We start from the raw sequence: 25,051 nt of genomic DNA, 5'->3' as shown, positions 1-25,051 counted from the left end.
GGAAAATGAGAGGAGGAGGGGGGGAAAAGTTACTGGAAGTAATACAATTTGAGAGTGGTTTTATCATGACAGTAGAGGAGACCATGGATCAACATATGGGAAAGAGAAGTTAAACTGAAATGGGTGGCCACTGGAAAATGCTGCCTGGTGTGGTGGGTACTCCTAATGTGATTTTCTCTCCGTTTGGATGAATCAAATGCAGATTGTTAGACCACTTTCATAAACCTTCATTTGATCCATATGTCTGCTGCTGAGCTTCCAGAGTGGTGAACGAGTTAGTAAATCTGGCAGGAACGAAGGATGTTGGGAATGGTGAGGGTGGAGGTGTGTGGTACAGGTGGCAGAGGACTGCCAGGGGTGGGGGGGGGGTGTTGGTGCAGATACACCCAGCCCTGAGACACCAGGCAAGATCACCTGATGCCAAACAATTTGTTTATTGGTCATTACAGAATATCTCTCTGATGCCTCTCACTCCCTCCCCTCTCCTTTCCCCTTTTCCCAACTATAATTCCCCCCTCCCTACCTCTTCCCACTCTCAGGGCACAACAGAAGACACATCATAATCAGGTTTATCATCACTCATATATATCATGAAATTTGAGTTTTCTTGCACAATACTGCAGGAATCGTGGTGAGATGGCTAATTAGATCCAAGATTGGCTTGGTGATGGGAGTGAGAGGATAGTTGCTGTAATTTCTGATTTGAAACTGCAGTCTTCATTGCTGGGATCTTCGCTGCTTGTTATACATATTAATGACATGTATGTTGGAGGTCTGATTAGCAAATTTGCAGACGACATTAAGATTATTTTGGGCAACAAGGAATGGTGTTTAAGGCTATGTCGAGATATAGAAAGTTGTGTGGGATATTGGCAGATGGAATTTATCCAAAGTGTGAGGTTATGCATTTTGGGAAATCAAATAGTGGTAGACACTAAAATATTGATGAACAGAGACTTGGGTCCTAGGGGAGGGTCTAACCCTAACAGTTCCCTGAAAGTGGCTACACAGGTTGAGTAGGGTAGTGAAGGCCAATGCCTTTCTTCATAGGTCAGAGCACAAAATATGAAAGTTGGGACTTTCCAAAACACTATTAGGCTGCTCTTTGAGCATTGAGTGCAGATCTGATTACCACATTATAGGGAGGATGTGATGGTGCCTGAAAGAGTGCAGAGGAGATGTATCAGTAAGTTGTCTGGACTTCAGTGAGATTCCGCAAGTTGGGCTTGTTTCACCTGGGTTGAAGAAGTCTGAAAAATTAAACAAGTGTAGAGGATTGAGGGGCAAAGATAGGCTAGGTAGTTAAAGTATTTTCCCATGGTAGAAGTATGTAAAAGAAGAGTGCATAGGTTTAATTAAGTGTAAGTTTTAAAGATCATATGAGGAGAAACTTATTTTATAGAGTGTGTCTGTGTGGTCGATATCTAAAATGCACTGACAGAAGAGGTGGTGGATTCAGATGCAGTAACCACATTTAAGAGGCATGTATGACAGACTTAAATGGGCAAGGCATTGATGCACCATCAATAACTCACACTGAGACGTAAAGGCAAGATATCGACTTTTATTGACTGGAAGAAGGAACAAGCAGTGAGTGACTACCATACTACATCCTGGAGACTGAGAGGCCGGGCTCAGGCCTCAATCGCCTTTATACAGGGGTCTGTGGGAGGAGTCACAGGAGCAGTCAGCAGGGGGCGTGTCCAGACAGGTATATGTAGTTCACCACAGGCATATGAGAATATAAGCCTAATGCAGGCAAATGGGAAGCACAACTGGGCAAAATGGTTAGTATGGATGGGAGGGTCAAAAGGCCCTTTTCAGTGCTATAAACATTTATGAAAGATAATCATAAAAATAGAGAATAAAATCTTACAGATTGATAATAACATATGTTATAATCTGTAAGATTTTATTCTCTTCGCTCTCCTCAAATGCTGCCCTAATGCACATTCTGATCATTGTATTAGTTCAGATTTCCAGGATCTGCTGCATTTTGTGTCTCATAATTCCAGTATTTGTTTTCATCTCATTTGGTATCTTCGCAACCATCCCCCCCCCCCCCCCCACCCAACATTGGATATTTTCCTTCCTCTCCACCACTTCTGTCTCTTCAACAGGAAGTTAGAAATCAAGCATTCTTTCAATTTTGATGTCTCAGCCTCTCTCATCAAGTTGAAATAATAAAACCATTTCTCCTACCTTCCCCTTTAGAGTACCTGGCCTACTGAGTATTTCCAGCATTTTTGTTCTAAAGTCAGATGGACTGTTTTTGTTCTATCATATTGTTCTTTTAAGTGAACCTGGTTTAGATAAAAAGCATTAAACCTCATGTATGACCATTCGCATAATCCAAATGACTTCATTTGGAAGCCATGTATTTAGCCAATTCATGATCAAAATAATATTTAATATTCACCTGAACTAAAAGCTATTTTCGTGCACTTAATGAGAAAGCTAAGGTCAAGCCAAACAGTTTTTGTGCAAAATATATTACTAGTTCCTCCAGTTTAAAAATCATTTTTTATAAAAACATAATGCCTACTATGACACCAGCTACACCCGGCCCATCCTAAAATGTTTGTATAATGCTTAGGATAAGTTGTTCTGAGATGGGGGCACATCTCTGGGGTCTGTGTTGAAATGTTGGCTTGTAAACTCTGGTGTTGAAATTGTAAAATATACCACTTCTGACATAAATTTTAACTACTATATTGACATAAGAGCAATAAACCATGCTTTTATTTATTGCATCTGCCTAAACTACAACTTCAAAATGACATTAGAATCCACTGAAATCAGTACTATGTATTTTTGGATAATAAATTGTTTTTGTTATTAAAGTTGTGATTGTGTCATTATCTTTAATATTTTAACAATTAAGTCAACGTACAAATATTTAATTTTTGCTTATCTAGGTCATTAAGCCTATATTAAAGGGAGACTGGGGACGGTCCCTTGCTTTTTCAGGAAGGTCACTTGGTTCAAAACGTTCTGCGGCACAAGAACTCTGACTGCCATTTGTCTTCTGCTCCCTGTGTTGCCATTTGTCAATATCAGTTAGAGCCATATTAAGAGAGGTCAGGTGTCCTGCAGCAAGTGATTGCCACCTGCTTTCCCCAAAATAGTTCCTCTATCTAGAAGTGGAATTTACTGCATTGTCCTTGACAGTGTTCAACTCAAATCATCACTCAAGGTCATTGAAGTCGATTTTGTGACTGGCACCCATTTCACTGCCCCACTTGTTCATTCCCTTAGGCATCAGTATAAAGAACTGGCAAAATCAACTTGGTCATCTGGCAAGGCATATGCACTTGCAAGCACTTTTGACCATGCGATTTCCACTACTTAACAAGGATCACAATTGCATGGGTTAGACCATAAGATATAAGTGGGCCATTCAGCCTATCGATTCTGCTCTGCCATTCAATCATGGGCTGATCTAATTCTTCCAGTCATCCCCATTCCCCTGCTTTAACCCCATACCCTTTGATGCCCTGGCTAATCAAGAAACTATCTAACTCTGCCTTAAGTACACCTAATGACTTGGCCTCCACAGCCGCTTATGGCAATAAATTTCACAGATTTACCATCCTCTGATTAAAGTAATTTCTCCACATCTCAGTTGTAAATGGACACCCTTCAATCCTGAAATCACACCTTCTTGTCCTAGAATCCCCTACATGGGAAATAACTTGGCCATATCTAATCTATTCAGGCCATATCTAATCATTCAGAATGTTTCTATGAGATCTGCCCCCCCCCCCCCATTCTCCTGAACTCCATGGAATACAGCTCTAGAACTGCCAGGCATTCCTCATACAGTAAATCTTTCATTCCTGGAATCATTCTTCTGAATCTTCTCTGAACCCTCTCCAATATCAGTATATCCTTTTTTAAAATAAGGAGCCCAAAACTGTACACAATACTGGAAGTGTGGTCTCACAAGTGCCTTATAGAGCCTCAACATCACATCCCTGCTCTTATATTCTATACCTCCAGAAATGAATGCCAACATTGCATTTGCCTTCTTCACAACTGACTCAATCTAGAGGTTAACCTTCAGGGTATCCTGCACAAGGACTCACAAGTCCCTTTGCATCTCTGCATTTTGAATTGTCTCCCCATCTAAATAATAGTCTGCCCATTTATTTCTTCCACCAAAATGCATGACCATACACTTTCCAACATTGTATTTCATTTGCCACTTCTTTGCCTATTCCCCTAAACGATCTAAGTCTCTCTGCAGGCTCCCTGTTTCCTCAACACTACTTGCTCCTCCACCTATCTTTGTATCTTCAGCAAATTTAGCCACAAATCCATTAATACCATAGTCCAAATCATTGACATACATCATAAAAAGCAGTGGTCCCAACACCGACCCCTGTGGAACTCCACTGGTAACCAGCAGCCAGACAGAATAGGATCCCTTTATTACCACCTGACGAAGGGTCTTGGCCCAAAACGTCAACATTGCTTCTTCCTATAGATGCTGCCTGGCCTGCTGCGTTCCACCAGCACTTTGTGTGTGTTGCTTTAACTTCCAGCTTCTGCAGATTCCCTCATGTTCCCTTTATTACCACTCTCTGTTTTCTGCCAACCAGCCAATGCTCCACCCATGCCAGTAACTTCCCTGTAATTCCATGGGCTCTTATCTTGTTAAGCAGCCTCATGTGCAGCACCTTGTCAAAGGCCTTCTGAAAATCCAAGTCACCACATCTACTGCATCTCCTTTGTTTACCCTCCCCTGTAATTTTCTCAAAGAATTGCAGTAGGTTTATCAGACAGCATTTTCCTTTCAGGAAACCATGCTGGCTTTGGCCTATCTTGTCATGTGCCTCCTGGTACTCCATAATCTCATCCCTAACAATAGATTCCAACAACTCCCCACTACTGATGTCAAGCTAACAGGTCTATAGTTTCTTTTCTGCTGCCTCCCACCCTTCTTAAATAGCAGAGTAATATTTGCAATTTTCCTGCCATCCAGTACAATGCCAGAATCTATCGATTCTTGAAAGATCATTGTTATTACCTCTGCAATCTCTCCAGCTACTTCCTTCAGAACCCAAGGGTGCATTCCATCAGGTCCAGGAGATTTATCTACCCTCAGACCATTAAGTTTCCTGAGCACCTTCTCAGTCATAATTTTCCCTGCACAAATTTCACTTCCCTGATACTCTTGAATGTCTGGAAAACTGCAGATGTCTTGCACTGTGAAGACTGATGCAAAATACACATTCAGTTCCTCTGCCCTCTCTACATCTCCCATTACAATATCTCCAGCGTCATTTTGTGTTGGTCCTATATCTACCCTCAACTCTCTTTTACCCTTCATATACTTAAAAAAAAGCTTTCAGTATCTTCTTTGATATTAGTCACCAGCTTCCTTTTATAATTCATCTTTTCCTTCCTTACAACCTTCTTAGTTTCCTTTGCAAGTTTTTAAAAGCTTCCCAATCCTCTGTCTTCCCACTGGCTCTGGCTCCTTTGTATGCCCTCTCTTTTGCTTTTACTTTGGCTCTGACTTCACTTGTCAGCCACGGTAGTGTCCTTCTTCCCTTGGAAAATTTCTTATTTGGAATATATCTGTCTTGCACTTCTCTCATTTTTCGCAGAAACTCCAGCCATTGCTGCTCTGCAGTCCTTCCTGCAAATGTCTCTTACCAGTCAACTTCAGCCAGTTCCCCTCTCATGCCATTGTAATTTCCTTTATTCCACTGAAATACCGACACATTGGATTTTATTTTTTCCCTCTCAAATTTCAAAGTGAACTCAATCATATTGTGATCACTGTTCCCTAAGGGTTCCTTAACCTTAAGCTCTCTTTATCACCTCCAAATCATTGCACTACACTCAATCCAGCACAGCTGATACCTTAGAGGGCTAACAAGCTGTTCTTGTTCGAGTGATTTTTGAGGAAATAATAGGCAGGTGAGGAGAGATTAAAGGCCAGAGTGGGGAATAAACCATGAGACCATAAGATACAGAATCCGAAGTGGGCCATTCAGCCCATGGAGTCTGCTCCACCAATCATGTGCTGATCCAATTTTTCCAGTCATCCCTACATCCCGATGCCCTGGCTAATCAAGAACCTATCTTGCTCTGAATAGAAGAAGAGGCAAGGGGGAGGAGAAATTTTTTTACTGGAAGGAGAAATCAATATTCATGCCATCAGGTTTGAGGCTACCTGGACAGATATAAGGTGTTGCTTCTCCACCCTGAGGGTGGCCTCATCTTAGCACAAGAGGAGGCCATGGACTAACAATTCAGAATGGCAATGGGATTTGGAATTAAAATGTTTGGCTAGAAAGTTCCATTTCTGAGGGATGAAATGGAGGTGCTTCATCAAGCAGTCTGCAAATTCACAATGGGTCTCGTCAATGTAGAGGATTTTGCTCAAAAATGATTCCAATGATTAGGAAGTTTAGTTATATGGAGAAGTTGAGGTTCTACTTGAAACGGATAAGCTGGTGAGGAAATTTAAAGTCTTGTAGGGTATTATAGTAGATGCAAAGAAAAAATACTGTTCCCATTGATGGAAGAGTCCACAACTATGGGATATGGAATGAACGGTAAGTGTAAAAGGCCCAGAGGTAACATGATGACTATACTTTGCAGTGTGAGCGTTAGGAAATGGAATGCACTACTAGGAGTATCAGTGGAGGCAGACTCAATATTTGCTTATAAGAATGACCTGGATGAGTATTTATTTATTGAGATACACCGTGGAATAGGTCTTTCTGGCCCTTAAAGCTGCACCACCCAACAACCCTCAATTTAACCCTAACCAAAGCACAGAGCAATTTACAATGGCCAATTAACCCACTAACTTGTACATCTTTGGACTGTGGGAGAAAACTCACACATTTCTGAAAGGAAAGCTTGTAAGGCTTTATAGATCATACTGAAAAATGACAGTGGCAATAGTGTAGTGATTAGTAAACCACTTTCAAGATTCAGACCATTTATTTCAAATTTGATTCTTGGAAAAAATTGCTGTTAAGTGCCAGCGATTGGAAATCAGGGTTCAATTCTCATCACCGTCTATAAGGAGTATGTACGTTCTCCCCATGACCACATGGATTTCCTCCAGGTAATTTGTTTCCTCAAATGTTGTAAAGACCTACTAGTCAGGGTTAGTAAGCTGTGGGTATGCTATGCTGACACCAGAAACATGGCAACACTTGCAGGCTGCCCCCAGCACAACCTCGAACAGTGTTGGTCATTGACAAAAATGACACATTTCACCATATGTTTCAATGAACATGCAACAAATAAAGATAGCCTTTAATCTTTAAATAAGCTGCATGAAAATGTAGGTGGTCTGATTAGTATTCCAATCACAAACAAGATAAAATCTGCAGATGCTGGAGATACAAGCAACACACACAAAATGCTAGAGGAAATCAGCAGGCCAGGCAGCATTTATGGAAAACAGTACAGTTGGCATTTTGGGCCAAGACCCTTCAGCAGGACCGAAGAAAAAAAGATGAGGAGTAGATTTAAAAGCTGGGGGGGGGGTGGTGGAGGGAGAAGCACAAGGTGATATGTGAAACTGAGAGAGGGAGGGATGAAGTAAAAAGCTGGAAGTTGATTGGTGAAAGAGATACAGGGCTGGAGAAAGGGGAATCTGATAGGAGAGGACAGAAGGCCATGGAAGAAAGAAAAGGGGGGAGGAGCACCAGAAGGAGGCAACAGGCAGGCAAGGAGATAAGGTAAGAGAGGGAAACAGGGTTGGGGAATGGTGAAGGGGAAGGGGCAGGGCATTACTGGAAGTTCGGGAAATGGATGTTCATTCCATCAGGTTGGAGGCTACCCAGACAGAATGTAAGGTGTTGATCCTCCAACCTGAGTGTGGCCTCATCGTGACAGTTGAGGAAGACATGAATTGACATATCAGAATGGGAATGGGAAATGGAATTAAAATGGGTGGCCACTGGAAGATCCCACTTATTCTGGCAGATGGAACGTAGGTGCTTGAATAAAAGGTCTCCCAATCTACATCAGGTCTCACCAATATACAGGAGACCACACCGGGAGCACCAGACACAGTATATGACCCCAACAGACTCACAGATGAAGTGTCGCCTCAACTGGAAGGACTGTTTGGGGCCCTGAATAGTAGTGAGGGAAGAGGTTCAATTTCTTGAACTTCCAGTAATGCCCCCCTTCACCATTCCCCATACCCTTTTCTCTCTCTCACCTTATCTCCTTCAGGTCTTTGAGGCACACACGAGCCTCCAAACCAACACAAGGTTGTGGTCCTCTGGAGTTAACCTTTTAACCTGATGCATGATCAATCTAACCCTTTCCTTCCAGGTAACCCATAATCCTCCATTTTTTTTAATCCAAGGGCCAAAGATTTCCTAAATGTATCTGCCTATACTACTTCCCCCAGCAGTGCCTTCCAGGTACTTACCCCTCTCTGTGATATCTCCCTTAAACTTCCCTCCACTCACAGTAAAAGTGAAACAATGCAGGGAAATAACAACATTCAATCATTTGATTGTGAGGTCGGGAGTTCACCTCATTGTATTAGGGAACCATAAGCTGTCCTTGAACCTGGTTGTACAATCTTTAAAGCTGTTATATCTTCTTCCGGATAGGAAGGGAGTAAAGAGAGAATGTGCTGGGTGGATGGGGTCTTTGATTGTGCTGGCTAATTCACTGAGGCAGCGAGAACTATAGACAGAGTTCATAAAGGCAAGATGGTTTCCATGATGAATCCGAGGCAAGTATTTCAGAGTAACACACTTCCAAGGAAGATGGTGGAAGCAGATCCAAGAACAATGTTGAAGGACCATAGACCATCTGCAGGCAGATGGGACGAGTTTGATGGAAACACATACAGCATTGTCGTGGCACCACTCAGCCAGATTTTCAGTCCCCAACCTTCATCGCCGCCTTCGATTCGGCCAGCGGCAGGGGGTCATCAAACTTGAATATGGTATTGGAGCTGTGTTTAGCCACACATTGTAATTTAAAGCAGGTAGTGCAGGGGGCTAAGCACACAGCCTTGTGGTGCACCTGTGTTGATGGAGATTGTGGAGCTGTTGTTGCCAATCCAAACCGCATAGGATTTATCAACCACTTTGTCCAAAGTGGACACAATTGCATAAGGAGGTATTGAGGCTTACGTCTTGGACTTATAGATTAGTTTTGTGTGGATGATAGTATTGAATGTCGAGCTGCAGTCGATAAGGAGCGTCCTGATGTATATGTCTTCGCTGTTCCTATGTTCCACGTTGAGTGAGGGGCCGATGGAATATTTCAGATGGACCCTGTTCCTGCCCTGAAATACTCTATGAGTGAAGCTGTATAGATTCGACAGGCCTAATGTTGCTCCATGTATGTTTGTGATAAGGGACAAGCCTCTCGAGAACTTCACACGTCAAAACACTGCGGGACACGGCCACGGAGAGCCGGACTTCGGTGTCACCAACCATGTGCGAAATTCAACGATTGATGTCCCATTCGGCCAATCAAAAGGCAAGCTGCTCAAATCGCCAATCCTCGCAGACGAGGGGTGGGTCATCACTTACCGCTCGGGAGACGGCGCAGGGATCGCATATGATTGACACTATGAAACACCAATTCCCTCAAGCCGTTGAGGATTTCGCACCAATTACCGTGGGCCTTGGCCCGCGGGGGCGGGTGTAATTGTGGCGGTGGAGAGGGTGCGGGTCTGTTGTCGGTGTTGGTGCCCTTTGTTGTAGCGGTGGGCTCGGCGGTTTCGTGTTGTGCTGGAGCTCACTGAGGGACGTGGATCTTCCTGCTTCTGACACAGTGCGGGGGAAGCGCCGAGCCGATTGAACGGCCCACGCCTCATCCATGATAATTCAGCGCTGACCCGTGTGTGTGCATCCATCCTGGGCTCCCTGTGGCCGATGTCCGTCGGCTGAAATAAGGTAAGGGACAAAATCCGCCTCCTGGCTTCCCTGCGAGCGGTGGTGATGAGATCAGGAATATTACTTAATAATGGGTGGTTGGCATCAGAGGCCGCTTGAAATACGCAGCAAGTCCGCCACCATCCATCAGAGAGAGGTTGAAGCTTCCTATGTCAGAGCCGTCATTGGGTTTCCTTACTAACAAAACATGAAACGTATGGCTCATTTTCTGCACTCTTAACACATTTCCAGGTCTAGTTTCTCAACCAATGGCTTTGTTCTGTGTATTGATCAAAAATATAATTATTTGTTAAATCTTAGGTTTTTTTTGAAAGAAATTTATTTCCACATCCTTTAAAAATAATTGTAAGTAGGCCTAATTACATTAATGCATGTTTTCTCGTCAGTCTGTGCATTAATTAATTAAATACTATTTAGTTACACTATTTGTAAAAAAAAATTAGTCCTGAAGAAGGGTCTCCGTCCGAAAAGTCGACTGTTCATTTCCATGGATGCTCCCTGACCTGCTGAGTTCCTCCAGCATTTTGTGTATATTGCTTTGTAAAAGAAAAATCCCGTTTTTGTACTGACATCTGAAATATATTGATGGAAAGCGTAGTTTCATATTTGAAACAGCATTTATTTCCAGACCTCCCTATTTATCACTTTAGATCTGACAAATTTGCAAGTGGAATTCCAACATCTGAAATAGAAAATATTCCAATAGATAAAAGAAAGGAATAAATAATACAAATAATATAAATAATACAAATACCATTTTAAATTTGCTAACATTTTTCTTGGGAGACAACAAAAGGCATTTAGAGGCAAACATGATGATATATTTCTAAAAACTAGACAAGTGTATGTATTTTTAATCATCATATATTTTGTTTCTGAAAGCTCTGTGTACCATTGAAGTTAATGGTTTAATTTTTCTGCATGTCATTGGCCTGTGACATATTCTCTGAAATATTCTGAGAGGTAGTGTCTTCTACACCATAACATCTCTGATAAATTGTCTTCAGGAGCAACTGTGCAACTCTTGATATCCTGCATAAACAATGTTAATGAATATGTAAAGGTATCAAAAGCAGCCCAAGTTAGTGATCTGCATATCAGTAATACTTGCTTTTTTTGGGCATACAAAGGTATGGCGGACCATTGGTGCAGCAGTTTGTACTGCTCTCAGCCTGTTCCATCAACCTGGATTCCAAATATGGAATTTGCGCAATCCTCTTGTGATTACATGGGTTCTATCCAAAGACATGGCAGTAGGTTACTTGGTCACTGTAAGTTTCCCCTTTATCTGGATGTATGTTTCTCCAATTACAAGGATGTTTGCAGATCTTGAGGACCTCAGTTATAGGGAAAGGATAAAAGGACTTTATTTCCCAGAGTGCAGGAGAATGAGGGAAGATTCCACGAAGGCATACAAAATTATGAAGAGTATAAATAGGGTAATTACAAACAGGTTTTTTTCCACTGAGGATGAGACCAGAACTGGAGTTCATGGGTTAACGGTGAAAGGTGAAATGTTTAAGGGGAACATGAGGAGGAACTTCTTCTGTCAGAGGGTGGTGTGTGTGTGAAATGAGCTGCCAGCAGAAGTGATGGATGCAAGTTTGATTTCAATAATTAAGAGAAACTTGGATAGGTATATGGATGGTGTTAGGGTGTTATCATGGAGTTAGGGTATATAACAAATATTGAGTTCAACAGCAGGCATTCTTCAGATTTGAACATGGATTGTAGATTAAATATAAAATGCAGCCCTGAACAATACTTTTCCTGAAGCTGTGGATACCAGTTGATTGAAAACCAAACAATCCTGATTAACATTTATTTTGAGCGTCTGGAATGTGGGTGCGAAGAAGGAGATGTGTGAAAATTGTATGCAATTCAAAGGAAGCAGTGCAGATGCAGTACAACCATAGAATTGTCCTGCTGTTAACTTTGTTCTTTAGCATATAAAATGTCATATAATATTGGGTCAGGAGTTCTCTTCCTCCAAAAGTGTCTTATTTTGTGGAATAAAACACTAGAGTATTCACTAGCTTTAGTGTCTCTCCTGTGACTGTTCATGTTACAACAGATGGGAGAGACATAGAGGGCTATGGTCCACGGGCAGGTCGATGGGACCAGGCAGTTTATTAGTTCATTATGGACTAGATAGGCTGAAGAATCTGTTTCTGAGCTATAGTGTTCTATAACTTTATGACTCTTAATCTGAATTAATAAAAGACAATATAAGGAAATATGAGGGGCAGTGAGAATGATGTGCTAGTACCTGATACAATCTAATAAGGTGAATGACCTCTTCCTAGATCACAATAAGTGAGTGATTAGGATCACATTTTCACTGAACCTGCACCTGTGCAAATAGAAATGCCCATAACTGAGCTAATCCCACATGGAAGCTAGCCTTGCATTCACCAGAGTGCTGGATGCAGGAAAACCATCAACCCTGTTTGTCACGTCATTGAGTGAACTCATTTTGGGAATTCTATGAGGTTAGCTAAACATAAGAGAAGCCAATCATTACAGTTGCAGGTGACTTCAACCTACACCAGATGCAGGCCACCCCCCAGATAACAAACTAGTTCAGTTTCCCCAGACCAGCGTTAGTCGATTTTGGCCATGTTGATTAATACGCAAAAATCGTCTGATATGGTAACTATAACTCCCACAGAATTGTAATGAATGGTATCAAAAACACATGGTTATTTAAGAAAAAGCAATTACTGAAAATGGAAAGAGGGAACTAGTTTTACCTTTAATAGGAAGAAACGTTGCTTCTCACTGTATCTCGGTACATGCTACAATAGTAAACTTAATTATGGGGCATTTGTATTCTGGGGATAGCCTATATAGGAGAAAGTCCAAATGGATGTAAACTAACGGCTTCTCCAAAGCATAATGCCCTTGATATTATTCTGCATAATACAAACATAATATATTCTAAAAGAAATCTATCTAATTTGTATCTGAACAACTCGATCTGAAAAAATGTTGCAAATGAATTGCACCGATTAGGCCATCAATCAGATTTTATGAAATGCACACTTCAGCAATAATTTTATGCTGTTATAATATGATTGCTTTGGGTTAAATTATTAAAAGGGTGCTGCTGTCTAGAATTAATAGACAATAGTAATAAGTATGAGCAAAATGGAGCATTTGAAAACCAGAGAAATCGACTAACTTCTATTTAAAACTACGATAGAAAATTCTGGAAACCCAGTTCTTAGGAAGTGCCTTCAACCTGAAATGTTAACTCTGTGTATCCTTAAACAGATATTAAGCATTTCCATCATTTTCTATTTTTATTCCAGATATCCAGCACCTGCAGTCTTTGATTTGCAGTAAATTAAATTTAAATTGATTTCCCTTCCCCTCAAATACTGTTGGCAACCTCCATAAAGAGAGAGGTAATGAATGTTTGGACAAAAATCTGTGATATTCATATCGAATAATTATATTTCATAGTCTATCCAGATAATTTATTACTTTGCTGAATTAACTAATTACATATTATAATTAGATCTAATCATTAGAGCAGCCATTGTGTGAATGGACAATATTAGGGTAGTCCGGCTTTGGCTCAACAGGCTTTGGTGAGAACATGCACAGGCTAGAACATAAATTTGAGAAGTTAGAGGCATAATAAGTGTAGTCAGGATGATAGTTCAGGCAGTGGATTGTCCTCCTGTAAGATGTGGGATTTCTAAGGTACCTAACAATCTCCCTGTTGACTACATCTGCAGGAAGTGCACCCAATTTCAGGTCCTGACTGACAAGGTCACGGAGCTGGAGGTGGAAGCACTCAGGATGATCCAAGAGGCTGAAAACTAAGTAGTGACTATTTTACTGAGGTGGTCACACCCAGAGTACAAGCTTCAGATAGTAGGTGGGTGACCACCGGGAGAAGGAAGTTGAGTAAGCAGTCAGTGCAGGGTTACCCTTCTGGCCATCCCCCTCAGCAACAAGTACACCCCTCTGGATAAAGCTAGGAAAGACAGCGCACAACAGCAGCAGTCAGGCCAGTGGACCTGCAGCTGGCTCTGAGGTTTAGCAGGGAAGAGTAAAGTTAGGAGGAGTGATAGTGATAGGAGATTGAAAGTTAAGGGGACAGTAGATTCTGTGGCCACAAAACACAGGCCAGGATGGTGTGTTGCCTTCCAGGTGCTAGGATCCAGGATTTCTTGGGGCTGCTGCAGAAGATTCTCAAGAGGGAGAGTCAGCAACAAGAGGTTGAGGTGCACATTGGCACCGATGACAAAGGTAGAAAGAGGGAAGAAGTCCTGCGCAGTGAGTATAGGGAGTTAGGGAAAAGGTTGAAGAACAGGACCTCCAAGGCAGTAATCTCTGGGTAGAAATAGGATGATGGTAGAAATTAATGAATGGCTGAGAAAATGGTGTAAGGGGCAGGGATTCAAATGTCTAAATCCTTGGGATCTCTTCGTCTCTTTGGGAGAAGGTTATACCTGACACCAAGGAGGACCAATATCCATGTGGGCATTTTTGCTAGTGCTGTTGGGAGGTTTAAACTAAGTTGGCTGGGGTGTGGGAATCAGAGTGATAGGACTAAGAATGGGGCTATTGGGGTACAAGTTGATGCAGTATGTAGTAAGACTGTAAGGATGGACAGGAAAATGACAGGGCAAAATTCCAGATTGAGGAATGAGATGAAGTGTAACATGGGGCATTGAAAAGGGTAATAAATACAGAACTGAAGGTGTTATATTTGAATGCACACAGTATACAGAATAAGGTAGATGATATTATAGCACAGGTATAGGTTGGCAGGTATGAAATTGTGAGCATCAGTGAGACATGGATGGAAGAAGATCATAGTTGGGAGCTTCACATCCAAGAATACACCTTGTATCCAAAGGACAGGCAGTTAGGCAGGGAGCCTGTCTGGCTCAAATGAAATCAAATCCTTAGAAAGAGGTGACAGAGGGTCAGAAGTTGTAGAATCCTTGTGGGTCAAGTTAAGAAATTGCAAGGATGAAAGGACACACAAACACAAGAAAATCTGCAGATACTGGAAATCCAAAACAACATCACAAAAAATGCTGGAAGAACCAAGCAGCATCTATGGAAAAGAGTAAACAGTCAATGTTTTGGGCCTAGACGCTTCATCAGGTCCTGATCAAGATTAAAAGACCCTGATGGGAATTATATACAGGCACCCAAACAGTAGCCAAGATGTGGGATATACAGTAAATTTCAATGGGAAATAGAAAAGGTATGTAATAAGGGCAATGTTATGATAGCCATGGGGATTTCAATGTGCAGGTAGATGGGGAAAATCAGATCCCAAGAGAGGAAATTCGGAGAATGTCTACGAGATGGCTTTTTAAAGCAGGATGTGGTTTAGCCCACTCGAGAAAAGGCAATATTGGATTGGGGGTTGTGTAATGAACCAGATTTGATTAGAGAGCTTAGGAGGCAGTGACCATAAAACGAGAGAATTCACCCTGCAGTTTGAGAGGGAAATTTAAAGTCGGATGTGTCAGTGTTATAGTGAAGTAAAAGAAGTTACAGAGGCACAAGAGAGGAGCTGGCCGAAGTTGATTGGAAAGGAACAATTGCAGGGATGAAAGTAGAATGGCAATGGCTGGAGTTCTAGGGAAAAATTCAGGAGTCTCTGGATAGATACATCCCAAAGTTGAATAAGTATTTTAATGGGAGGATGAGGCAACAGTGGCTGTCAAGTGAAATCAAAGACAGCATAAAATCAAAAGTGGGGCATTAGTAGAGCAAAAAGTAGTGGGAAATTGGAGGATTGGTAATTTTTTAAAAACAACAGAAGGCAACTAAAAAGAACCTGAAGGAAAGAAATTATTAAAATTGAAGGTAAACTGGCCAAAAATATCAGAGGATTCCAAAAGTTTATTTCAGATATATAAAGAGTAAAAGAGAGGCAAGAGTGGATGTTGGATTGCTGGGAAATGACATTGGAGAGGTAGTAATGGGGTGGGAGGGCAAAGAAATTGTAAGTATTTTGTGTCAGTCTTGACTTCTAGCAGTATGCCAGAAATTTGAGATTGTCGGAGGGCAGAAGTGAGTGAAGTTGCTATTACTAAGGAAAAGGTATTTAGGAAGATGAAAGGTTTGAAGATAGATAAGTCACCTAGACCATATAGACTACATGCCAGAGTTCTGAAAGAGGTAGCTAAAGCGATTGTGGAGGCACTCGTAATGATTTTTCAAGAATCATTAGATTCTGGCATGATTCTGGAGAGCTGGAAAATTGCAAATGTCACTCTTTACTAAGAAGGAAGGGAGGCTGAAGAAAGGAAATTGTAGGCCAGTTAGCCTGACTTCAGTATTTGGGAAAATGTTGGAATCCATTAGTAAGGACGAAGTTTCGGGGTACTTAGAGGTACATGATGAAGTAGGCTAGCATGGTTTCCTTGAAGGGGAATCTTGCCTGACAAATCTGTTGGAATTCTTTGAGGAAATGACAGGCAAGATAGTCAAAGGAGAGTCAATGGATGTTGTTTTCTTGGATTTTCAGAAGGCCTTTGGCAAGGTGCCGCACACAAGCTGCTTAACAAGATATAACAGGAAATATACTAGCATAGTTGGAAGATTGGCTGCTTGACAGGAGACAGAGTTGGAATAAAGAGGGACGATTCTGGTTAACTACCAGTGACATGTGGAGTTCTTCAGGGGTCTGTTCTGGGATGGCTTCTTTTCACGTTTTATGTCAATGACTTGGATGACAAAATTGATAGCTTTGAGGCCAAGTTTGCATTTGATCAAACATAGGTGGAGTGATAGGTAGTATTGAGGAAGCAGGGAGTCTGCAGGATATGGACAGATTGGGAGACAGGGCAAAGAAGTGGCACATAGAATATAGTGTAGAGAATATTATGGACATGTACTTTGGTTGAAGGAATAAAGGGGTAGACTATTTTGTAAGTGGGGGAAAAGTTCAAAAATCAGAGGTGCGAAGGGATTTAGAGTTCTTATGTAAGATTCCCTAAATGTTAACTTGTAGGTCGAGTTGATGGTAAGGAAGGTAAATACAATGTTAGCATTCACTTCAAGAGGACTAGAATATAAGAGCAAGAATGTGATGCTGAAGCTTTATAAGACGCTGCCCAGATTGCACTTGGAGTATTAGGAGCTGTTTTGATTCCCTTATCTAAGAAAAGATTTGCTAGCATTGTAGTGGGTCTAGAGGAGAATGATTCTAGGAATGAAAGGGTTAACAGATGAGGCTCCTACATATATCTTGTGGTCTTACAGTATACGTGTGCATATTTGCAGTTCTGTTATAACAAGTTTCCATAGCACAAATTGTATATAAAAGATTATAAGGATTGGCTTTATTTGTTACAGGTACATTGAAACATAAAATGAAATGCATCATTTGTGTCAGATCAAATCAGTGAGGACTGTGTTGGGTAGCTCACATAGTGTTGCCATCCTTCCTGCAGCAACGTAGCATGCCCAGAGCTTTCTAACTCTAACTGTACATCACTGGGAATGTGGGAGGAAATTCACATGGTCACAGAGAAAACGTACCAACTCTTCATAGGCAACAGTGGGAATCAAACCCCAATCTTATGGCTGGCGCTGTAAAGTGATGTGCTAGCTGCTATGCTGCCATGCTAACCCTCCCCACCCCTCCCCCCCCCCACACACACACACACAATGACATCGCCTTAATATAATGCAATTGATTAATTAGGAAACATTGGGCCGAATTGGTTGTAACAATTTTGATCAGGAGTTAGAGAAACAATTAAGAATTACTTTAAAAATTGACAAGTAGACAAAATATTTCTGGGAGGGGCTTGTGGGATGGTGTTGGGAGCCCTGTTTGTATGTAACCTCTCTGGAGTCACTAATTTTGCTTAAAAATACAGCCTGCTAGTTTCACCTGAGGAGGCCATTCAAAATTGACAAGCAATCGCTTCTATTGACACTTATACAATAATACTCAATTAAAGGAAATAGCATCCAGCCTTTAGTATTTTAAGTTGCGGTAACACAGCAAGATTATAGCAAATAACATTTTGTGAGTCTAAAATTCTTCAGCCCCTAACCTTTTAACCTATTTACACAAATTTTTTATAATACCATTTTCTACAACATACTATTTGCATTCCGAAGAAACTTTGTGTTATAGCAGACCTGTATACAGACGGTTGAAAGATTGTTGTTTTACAAACTGTTTCCTTCTTTGATCTAGTTATTATACAGTAGAACATTCACTTCACTTGAATCAGACCACCAGAAGGGTAACAAATGTGTTCTCATATAATTGAACTTTGAGGTTGCCACTAACAAAACCTGTTATTTCCTTGGTCTAGAATGAGGAACATGGATGTAAAATATCATGGATGATACATTGAACAATGTTCAAGTCAAAACAGTCAACGATTGCAATGGCAACAGAGACAGAACATGCTCAAGCACTGCTGAAAACATTCAGCACAGCATCAGTCATTTCAAGTATTGGACTAGGAATCTTCTGCTTCCTCTCTGATCAGTGTTTACAGCTTTCATTAATACAGAGCAACGATTGGCTTAGGGCTCTTTCAGACAACACTGTGCATGGTGTCATCGGACTGTGGTCTTGGGCTATTGTCATTGGATTGAGAAAGAAGAGTGATTTTTATGAGGTAATTTTAGCTGGCCTTCTGTCTTCTGTCATTGACGCTGACCACTTTGTGGCAGCTGGATCCTTATCTTTGAAGGTAAGCACAAAAATTAGAGCAATTGACCTGAAGATTAGTCCATAAAATCTAATTTACTGCATTTCCTGTGAACATATTGTTGCAAAACAATTAAATTTTTGTAACTTAAAAGTAATATTTCATGTAAATATGATATCTACTTGCAGACTTTTAAAGTTCAATGTTCAGAGTAAATTTATTATCGAAGTATGTACGTGTCACCATATACTACATTGAACTTCATTTAATTAATTTTAATTAGTTCAAATTGCAAATAAATAGATTATTTATTCCATGACTCATAGGAACCCAGAAGTTCTGTTACTTTTTAAAATCGAAATTTGGTACCTAAGTTTTTATTGTGGTTGTTAGGAGCTTGAAAGGTATCCTAATGATGGCAGAAGTTAAGGAAATAGATGGAAATAAATTGTGTATATGATCTATTAGAAGCCAGAAAACTAATTTTACTGAGTGATGAGGAACAATATTATGTGATGATTAATGTTCAAAGTAAATTTATTATCAAAGTACATGTATGTGACTATATGCAACACTGAGATTCATTTTCTTGTGGGCATTCACAGTAACTACAATGAAACACAATGGAATCAATGAAAAACCATACATGACAAAACAGATAAACAACCAATGTGCAAAAGACAACAAACTGTGCAAATACAAAATGAAAAAAGAAGCAATAATAATAAATAAATAAACAAGCAATAAATATCGAGAACATGAGATGAAGGTCCTTGAAAGTGAGTCCATAGGTTGTAGGAACTCTTGAGTGTTGGGGTGAGTACAGTTGAGTGAAGTTATCCCCTGTGGTTCAAGAGCCTGATGGTTGAGGGCTGATAACTGTTCCTGAACCTTGCAGTGTGAGTCCTGAAGTTTCTAAATTCTTCCTGATGGCAACAATGAGAAAAGAACATAACCTGGGTGTGGGGTTTCTGACGATGGACTCGACTTTCCTTCAACAACACTTCGTGTAGGAATGTAGCAGTGAGAAGAGCACATGGTGTAGTCACCAGAATTGTTTTGCATTTAACTAGTGAAATCAAATTAACAAAAGCGAAATCCATTGACCTTAAGATTTATGCAGGATTATTAGTTATAACACTGTTATCCTTTTACAAGTGACTAAAGCAGCTCTAAATTGGTTACACATTCGTTAGACCATAAAGCAACCTTAATTATTTCTTAGAACTCACACAAAATGCTGTTGGAATGCAGCAGGCCAGGCAGCATCTATAGGAAGAAGTACAGTCGACGTCTCGGACCAAGACCGTTCGTCAGGACTAATTGAAAGAAAAGATAGTAAGAGATATGAAAGTAGGAGGGGGAGGGAGAAATCCAAAATGATAGAAGACAGGAGGGGGAGGGATGAAGCTAAGAGCCGGAAAGTTGATTGGCAAAAGGGATACACAGCTGGAGAAGGGAGAGGATCATGGGACAGGAGGCCTAGGGAGAAAGAAAGGGGGAGGGGAGCACCAGAGGGAGGCCAGGCAAGGAGTGATTGTGACAGGGACAGAGAGAGAAAAGAAGAAAAAGGGGGGGAATAATAAATAAATAAGGGCTGGGGTAAGAAGGGGAGGGGGGCAGTAACGGAAGTTAGAGAAATCATTGTTCATGCCATCAGGTTGGAGGCTACCCAGACGGAATATAAGGTGTTGTTCCTCCAACCTGAGTGTGGCTTCATCTTGACAGTAGAGGAGGCCATGGATAGACATATCAGAATGGGAATAGGACATGGAATTAAAATGTGTGGCTACTGGGAGATCCTGCTTTCTCTGGTGGACAGAGTGTAGGTGTTCGGCAAAACGGTCTCCCAGTCTGCGTATATAAAAGGCCACACCGGGAGCACCAGATGCAGTTTATCACACCAACTGACTCACGGGTGAAGTGTTGCCTTACATGGAAGGACTGTCTGGGGCCCTGAATAGTGGTGAGGAAGGAAGTGTAAGGACAGGTGTAGCACTTGTTCTGCTTACAAGGGTAAGTGCCAGGAGGGAGATTGGTGGGAAGGGATGGGGGGGGGGGGGGTACGAATGGACAATGGAGTCGCATAGGGAGCGATCCCTACAGAAAGCAGAAGGGGGGGGGGAGGGAAAGGTGTGCTTGGTGGTGGGATCCCAGTGGAGGTGGCAGAAGTTACGGAGAATTATATGTTGGACCCGGAGGGTGGTGGGCTGGTTGTTCTCACCTACCACCCCACCAGCCTCCAGGACCAACATATAATCTCTGCTTTCCGTAGGGATCGCTCAAGTATTACTGAAATATTAAATACACAACAGTTACAATAGCAGAATCCTTGAGCCTGGTGCATATGCTTTAGGCTTTTGTAGCTTCTGCACGATGGGAGGGAGAGAGGAGAGAAAGTCTGGGGTGGGTGGTGTCTTTGATTTTGCTGGCTGCTTTCTTAAGGTAGCAAGAAGTGTGGACATAAATTATCACTTCCTAGAGTCAGTGAAGAATTTGTATGTTGCAAACTGTAATGTACATACATTGAGTAAGCATTTTATTGCTGACTGTTTTTGTTATTTATGTGTTAGAATAATTCCAATTAAATTTAATTTTTAAGTTCAGTACATTCCTTTCAACCCTTATTGTAAGTGTTGCAGTATATGACATGACTGTAGGTGGAGCCATTTAGTTTTTAAACACAGGAAATACTGACAATGGTTCTCTGTGATATTCATTATATTTAAGGCAGCTGCTGGTTTTCTACAAATTGCCAAAATATTGTCAGAATTGTGTTTCAACTGCATTGTTTTTTCAATAAATCAAATGCCCCAGAGGTGTATTTGCATAGTGCAACTTCCAAATCATAATCAGGTTCATTATCAGTGATACTTGTTGAGAAATTTGTCATTTTGCGGCAGCTGGACAGTGCATGACATAAGGTACCATAAGGTACAATAAAAATTTATTAAATAAATGGAGCAAAAGAGGAACAGCAAGGTAGTGTTTATGGGCCATTCAGAAATCTGTGTGTCTTCGTGATAGTAATGAGAAGAGGGCATGTCCTGGGGAGTAATTATTGTTGGATGCCACATTCTTGAGGCTTCACCTTTTGAATATGTCCTCGTGGTGGGGAGGGTTGTGCCCACAATGGACTAGCTGAGTCTACAATCTTTTGCAACCTCTTTTAATCCTATACATTGGACCCTCCATACCAGTCAGAATACTCTCCACCATACATCTGTAGAAATTTGCTAGAGTCTTTGATGACATACCAGATCTCAAGCTTCTAATGAATTATAGCTTCTGACCTGACTTCTTCATGATCGCATCAATGTGTTAGACTCTGGATAGATCCTCTGAAATGTTGATGTCCAGAAACTTAAAGCTACTCACGCTTTTCACTGCTGCCCTGTCAATGAAGTCTCTTGTTTATTTTCCCAATTCCCCTTCCTGAAGTCTGAAATCAATTCCTGGGTCTTACTGACATTGTGTAAGGTTGTTGTGACTTCACTCAACCAGCCAATCTATTTTGCTCCTGTACGCCTCGTCGCCACTTGTCATGAATTCACTCTGTCTCTAGCAAATATAGCAAACTGCAGGTCCTCTGTTCATTTGGAAGACAGTACTCAGATCTGAGCAGTGACAAATATCACATACAGAGCTCTTTTGACTTTCCCAATATTCAGTCAACCTTACAGCAGTTAGACTTCATTACATACAAGGTCTTTATCAGATGGAAGACAATGTGGAATAATGAGTTGTCATCCACTTTGATTTAAAAAAATAGAGACAAGGGAATGTAAATCACAAAAATTTAATTTCTGGGAGCAGGAAGTAATTAGAAAATCAACAGTGCATTGGTCTTTATTGAAAGTGGCTTACTGAAATCCTGTGAATGGAGATTGTGGCTGCTTTGTTGTGTACCGGTCTGGTTACGCTGTCAAAGAATGGAAATGCATGTGAGAGAGGGAATGCATTAAACAAACTGGTCCTGTGGTCTTCAAGGTTTGGAAGAATGAGAGGTAATCTCACTGAAGTCGATGAACTCTTACAGGGTTTGATGTGTTTACCCTGGAAGTAAACATGGAAATGTTTACACTGGTGAGTGCATTTAGAACCAAACACTGCACTCAGAATACAGAATCAACTGTTCAGCACAATTCTGTACCCATGAGGGCTGAGGAGACTTATTTAAACTATAGTTGGGGAATCACAGCATAGGGTGGCAGAGTAGCATAATGGTCAGCACAATGCTTCACCGTACCAGTGCCACTGGTTCAGTTTCCACCGCTGCCTGTAAGGAGTTTGTGCATTCTCCCCGTGACCGTGGCGTTTCCTCTGAGAGTTCATTTTCCTCCCACAGTCCGCAATTTTTAGCTCAACTGGTCATTTTAAATTGTCCCATGATTAGGCTGGGGTTAAATCGGGTTACTGAGTCACATGGCTCGAAGGGCTGGAACAGCCTAATCCATGCTGTATTGCAAATAAATAAATAAAATGATCAGTTTAATATGGGCAAGTATCAAAAGTAAAAATTTAGACATAGTAAATGTTTTACATACATGGAACACCTAACTCCCTCAGGCATTAGTTCTGCACCATTTTAAAAAATTCTTTTTTTATCCTTTATATTTGGACAGGTGAATTTATTTGAACAGAAAATATTTGGACATCCCTAGATTAGGTTTCAGGTTCTTTCCCACTCTATTTACTTACCATTCCTTTGCAGACGTTTAGTTCCTCTCACCTAGTTTGCTATCCCAGCCAACCTGCAACATCTTTCGCCAGTCTGATAATTCTTATAAATGAATGGATGTGCATGTGATAGAGGGAGGGCAACAAAGGTTGTCCTGTCACCAAGCTCAGATAAGTTACACCCCTTCATTCATTCCCTACTCTGTTGTAGTTAGTCAGATTTTGCGCCCGTTATAGAGGTTAAAAGAACTGCTTGTCAGTATAGTTGTTCTGATGCAGGGGTTCCCAACCTGGGGTCCATGAACCCCTTAGTTAATGGTAGAGGTCAATGGCATAAAAAGTGGTTGGGAACCCCGTTCTAATGGTTCAATTAATAGATGGAAAATGGCATAAAAGTTGTGGACATTGTTAAACAAAAGCTTGATTTGAATGATTTGAAAATACTTTGCAATAATAGCATTTTCTCTCTCTCTCTCTGTCTCTCTCAGGCTGCATTGCATCTCCCACAGAGGCCTCCACTACATTGTTCCACAGTCATACCTGTGGCGGCCTTTTCAGTGAAACTTGCCATGTGGATATTGAGACTTAAAGATTCTTGGTGCTTCCTTCCATGGATGGTTAGCATTTCTTGGGTCTCCCATCATGTCCGTGATGGCGTCCGCCACGGTCTTTGGTTCTGTCCCTTTGGAAGTACAGCTGCTGTGCCATATTGGACCTACATAGCAATTACATCCTCGTTCCCACACCTTTGCTCTGTTCTAATGTACATGACTGGTACTAAAGAAACAATGTCCATGTCCCATGGAATTGCAATTGATGTATAACACTGTGATGTTTTTTTTAAAGGTACAGCACCCTGCACTGAACTGTGTTAATATGGAAATTCTAACTAGTAGTATACTTTTTGTGGGACTTTGTGTAATAGGGGATCATGGCATTATGCAATCCATTCAAAATCATCATTACATTCCATTCACTGAAGCTGCTTAATGTTTGTGTATTTAGGAAAGTAGCTGTAATACTTTAAACTTGTAAACATGATCAAATCTTCACAACACAACTGGCTTTCAAATGATCAAGTGAATGTACTGTGATTGGTATTTATTTATACAAGGATGTTAGTTTGTTGAAAATAGATGCTATGGTGTGAAAGCACTGGATTATCTATAGTTGTGACTATAATTTATGACACTTAATATTTTGTAAACAGTGAGTAATTTTGTTTATAGTGATCTGAAATACAGGTGTCCCCCGTTTTTTGAACATTCACTTTACGTCAACTCGCTGTTACGAAAGACCTGCATTAGTTATTTGCTTTCGCTAACAGAAGGTATTTTCACTGTTACGAAAAAAGGCAGCGCACGCCAAGCAGCCAGGCTCCTCCCCCAGAACTGCATTCTAGCCGGCATTGCTTAAACACGTGCCTGTGAGTATCTGTGCTTTATGTCGATTTATTTTGTGCATCCATTAGCAAGATGAGTTCTAAGGCATCAGAAAAGAGTGCATAAGGGTGTTACACTTAGCTTAAAACTAGACATAATTAAGCATTTCGATCATGATGAACAAAGTAAGGACATAGTGAGTTTGGCTAAGGGTTTGTGGAAGTTGATGAAGATGATGTTGAAGAGGTTTTGGCATCCCGTGACCAAGAACTGAGAGATGAAGAGGAAAGGATAACAATTGAAATCAAACGCAGTAGTGAACGCAGAAAGTGAAGTTGTCCAGGAACTGAACAGGAAGCAATTGCGTGAGAGTTTTGCTGCAATTGACAACGCTGCAATGATTGCAGAAAAGTATGACTTT

At 41.0% G+C, this 25,051-nt stretch overlaps 1 protein-coding gene across 2 annotated transcripts; it reads left to right on the top strand.

The window, feature by feature from the left end:
* Positions 1-9,575: 9,575 nt before the first annotated feature.
* On the top strand, positions 9,576-24,524 carry LOC132404451 (transmembrane protein 267-like). Of its 2 annotated transcripts, XM_059988615.1 has the most exons (4): positions 9,576-9,908; positions 13,223-13,318; positions 18,224-18,610; positions 23,737-24,524. In XM_059988615.1, the coding sequence occupies exons 3-4, from the start codon at positions 18,269-18,271 to the stop codon at positions 24,070-24,072; spliced, it is 678 nt and encodes a 225-aa protein (XP_059844598.1). In that variant the 5' UTR covers positions 9,576-9,908; positions 13,223-13,318; positions 18,224-18,268; the 3' UTR covers positions 24,073-24,524. The 2 variants fall into 2 exon arrangements, with proteins under 2 accessions (XP_059844598.1, XP_059844599.1); XM_059988616.1 differs by lacking the exon at positions 13,223-13,318 and having other exon boundaries at positions 9,584-9,908.
* The last annotated feature ends 527 nt before the right edge of the window (positions 24,525-25,051 follow it).

Source organism: Hypanus sabinus, chromosome 14 (genome assembly GCF_030144855.1).
Source record: "Hypanus sabinus isolate sHypSab1 chromosome 14, sHypSab1.hap1, whole genome shotgun sequence".
Lineage (NCBI taxonomy): Eukaryota > Metazoa > Chordata > Chondrichthyes > Myliobatiformes > Dasyatidae > Hypanus > Hypanus sabinus.
Note: the sequence above shows the minus strand (reverse complement) of the source record. Positions and strands in the feature narration are given on the sequence as shown.

What these genes read in the sequence shown, in the direction of transcription:
- LOC132404451 (XM_059988615.1), top strand. Translation starts at nt 18,269, where the DNA reads ATGTTCAAGTCAAAACAGTCAACGATTGCAATGGCAACAGAGACAGAA. An exon ending in CTGGATCCTTATCTTTGAAG is followed by an intron (nt 18,611 to 23,736) that starts GTAAGCACAAAA and finishes TGTCTCTCTCAG; the next exon opens with GCTGCATTGCATCTCCCACA.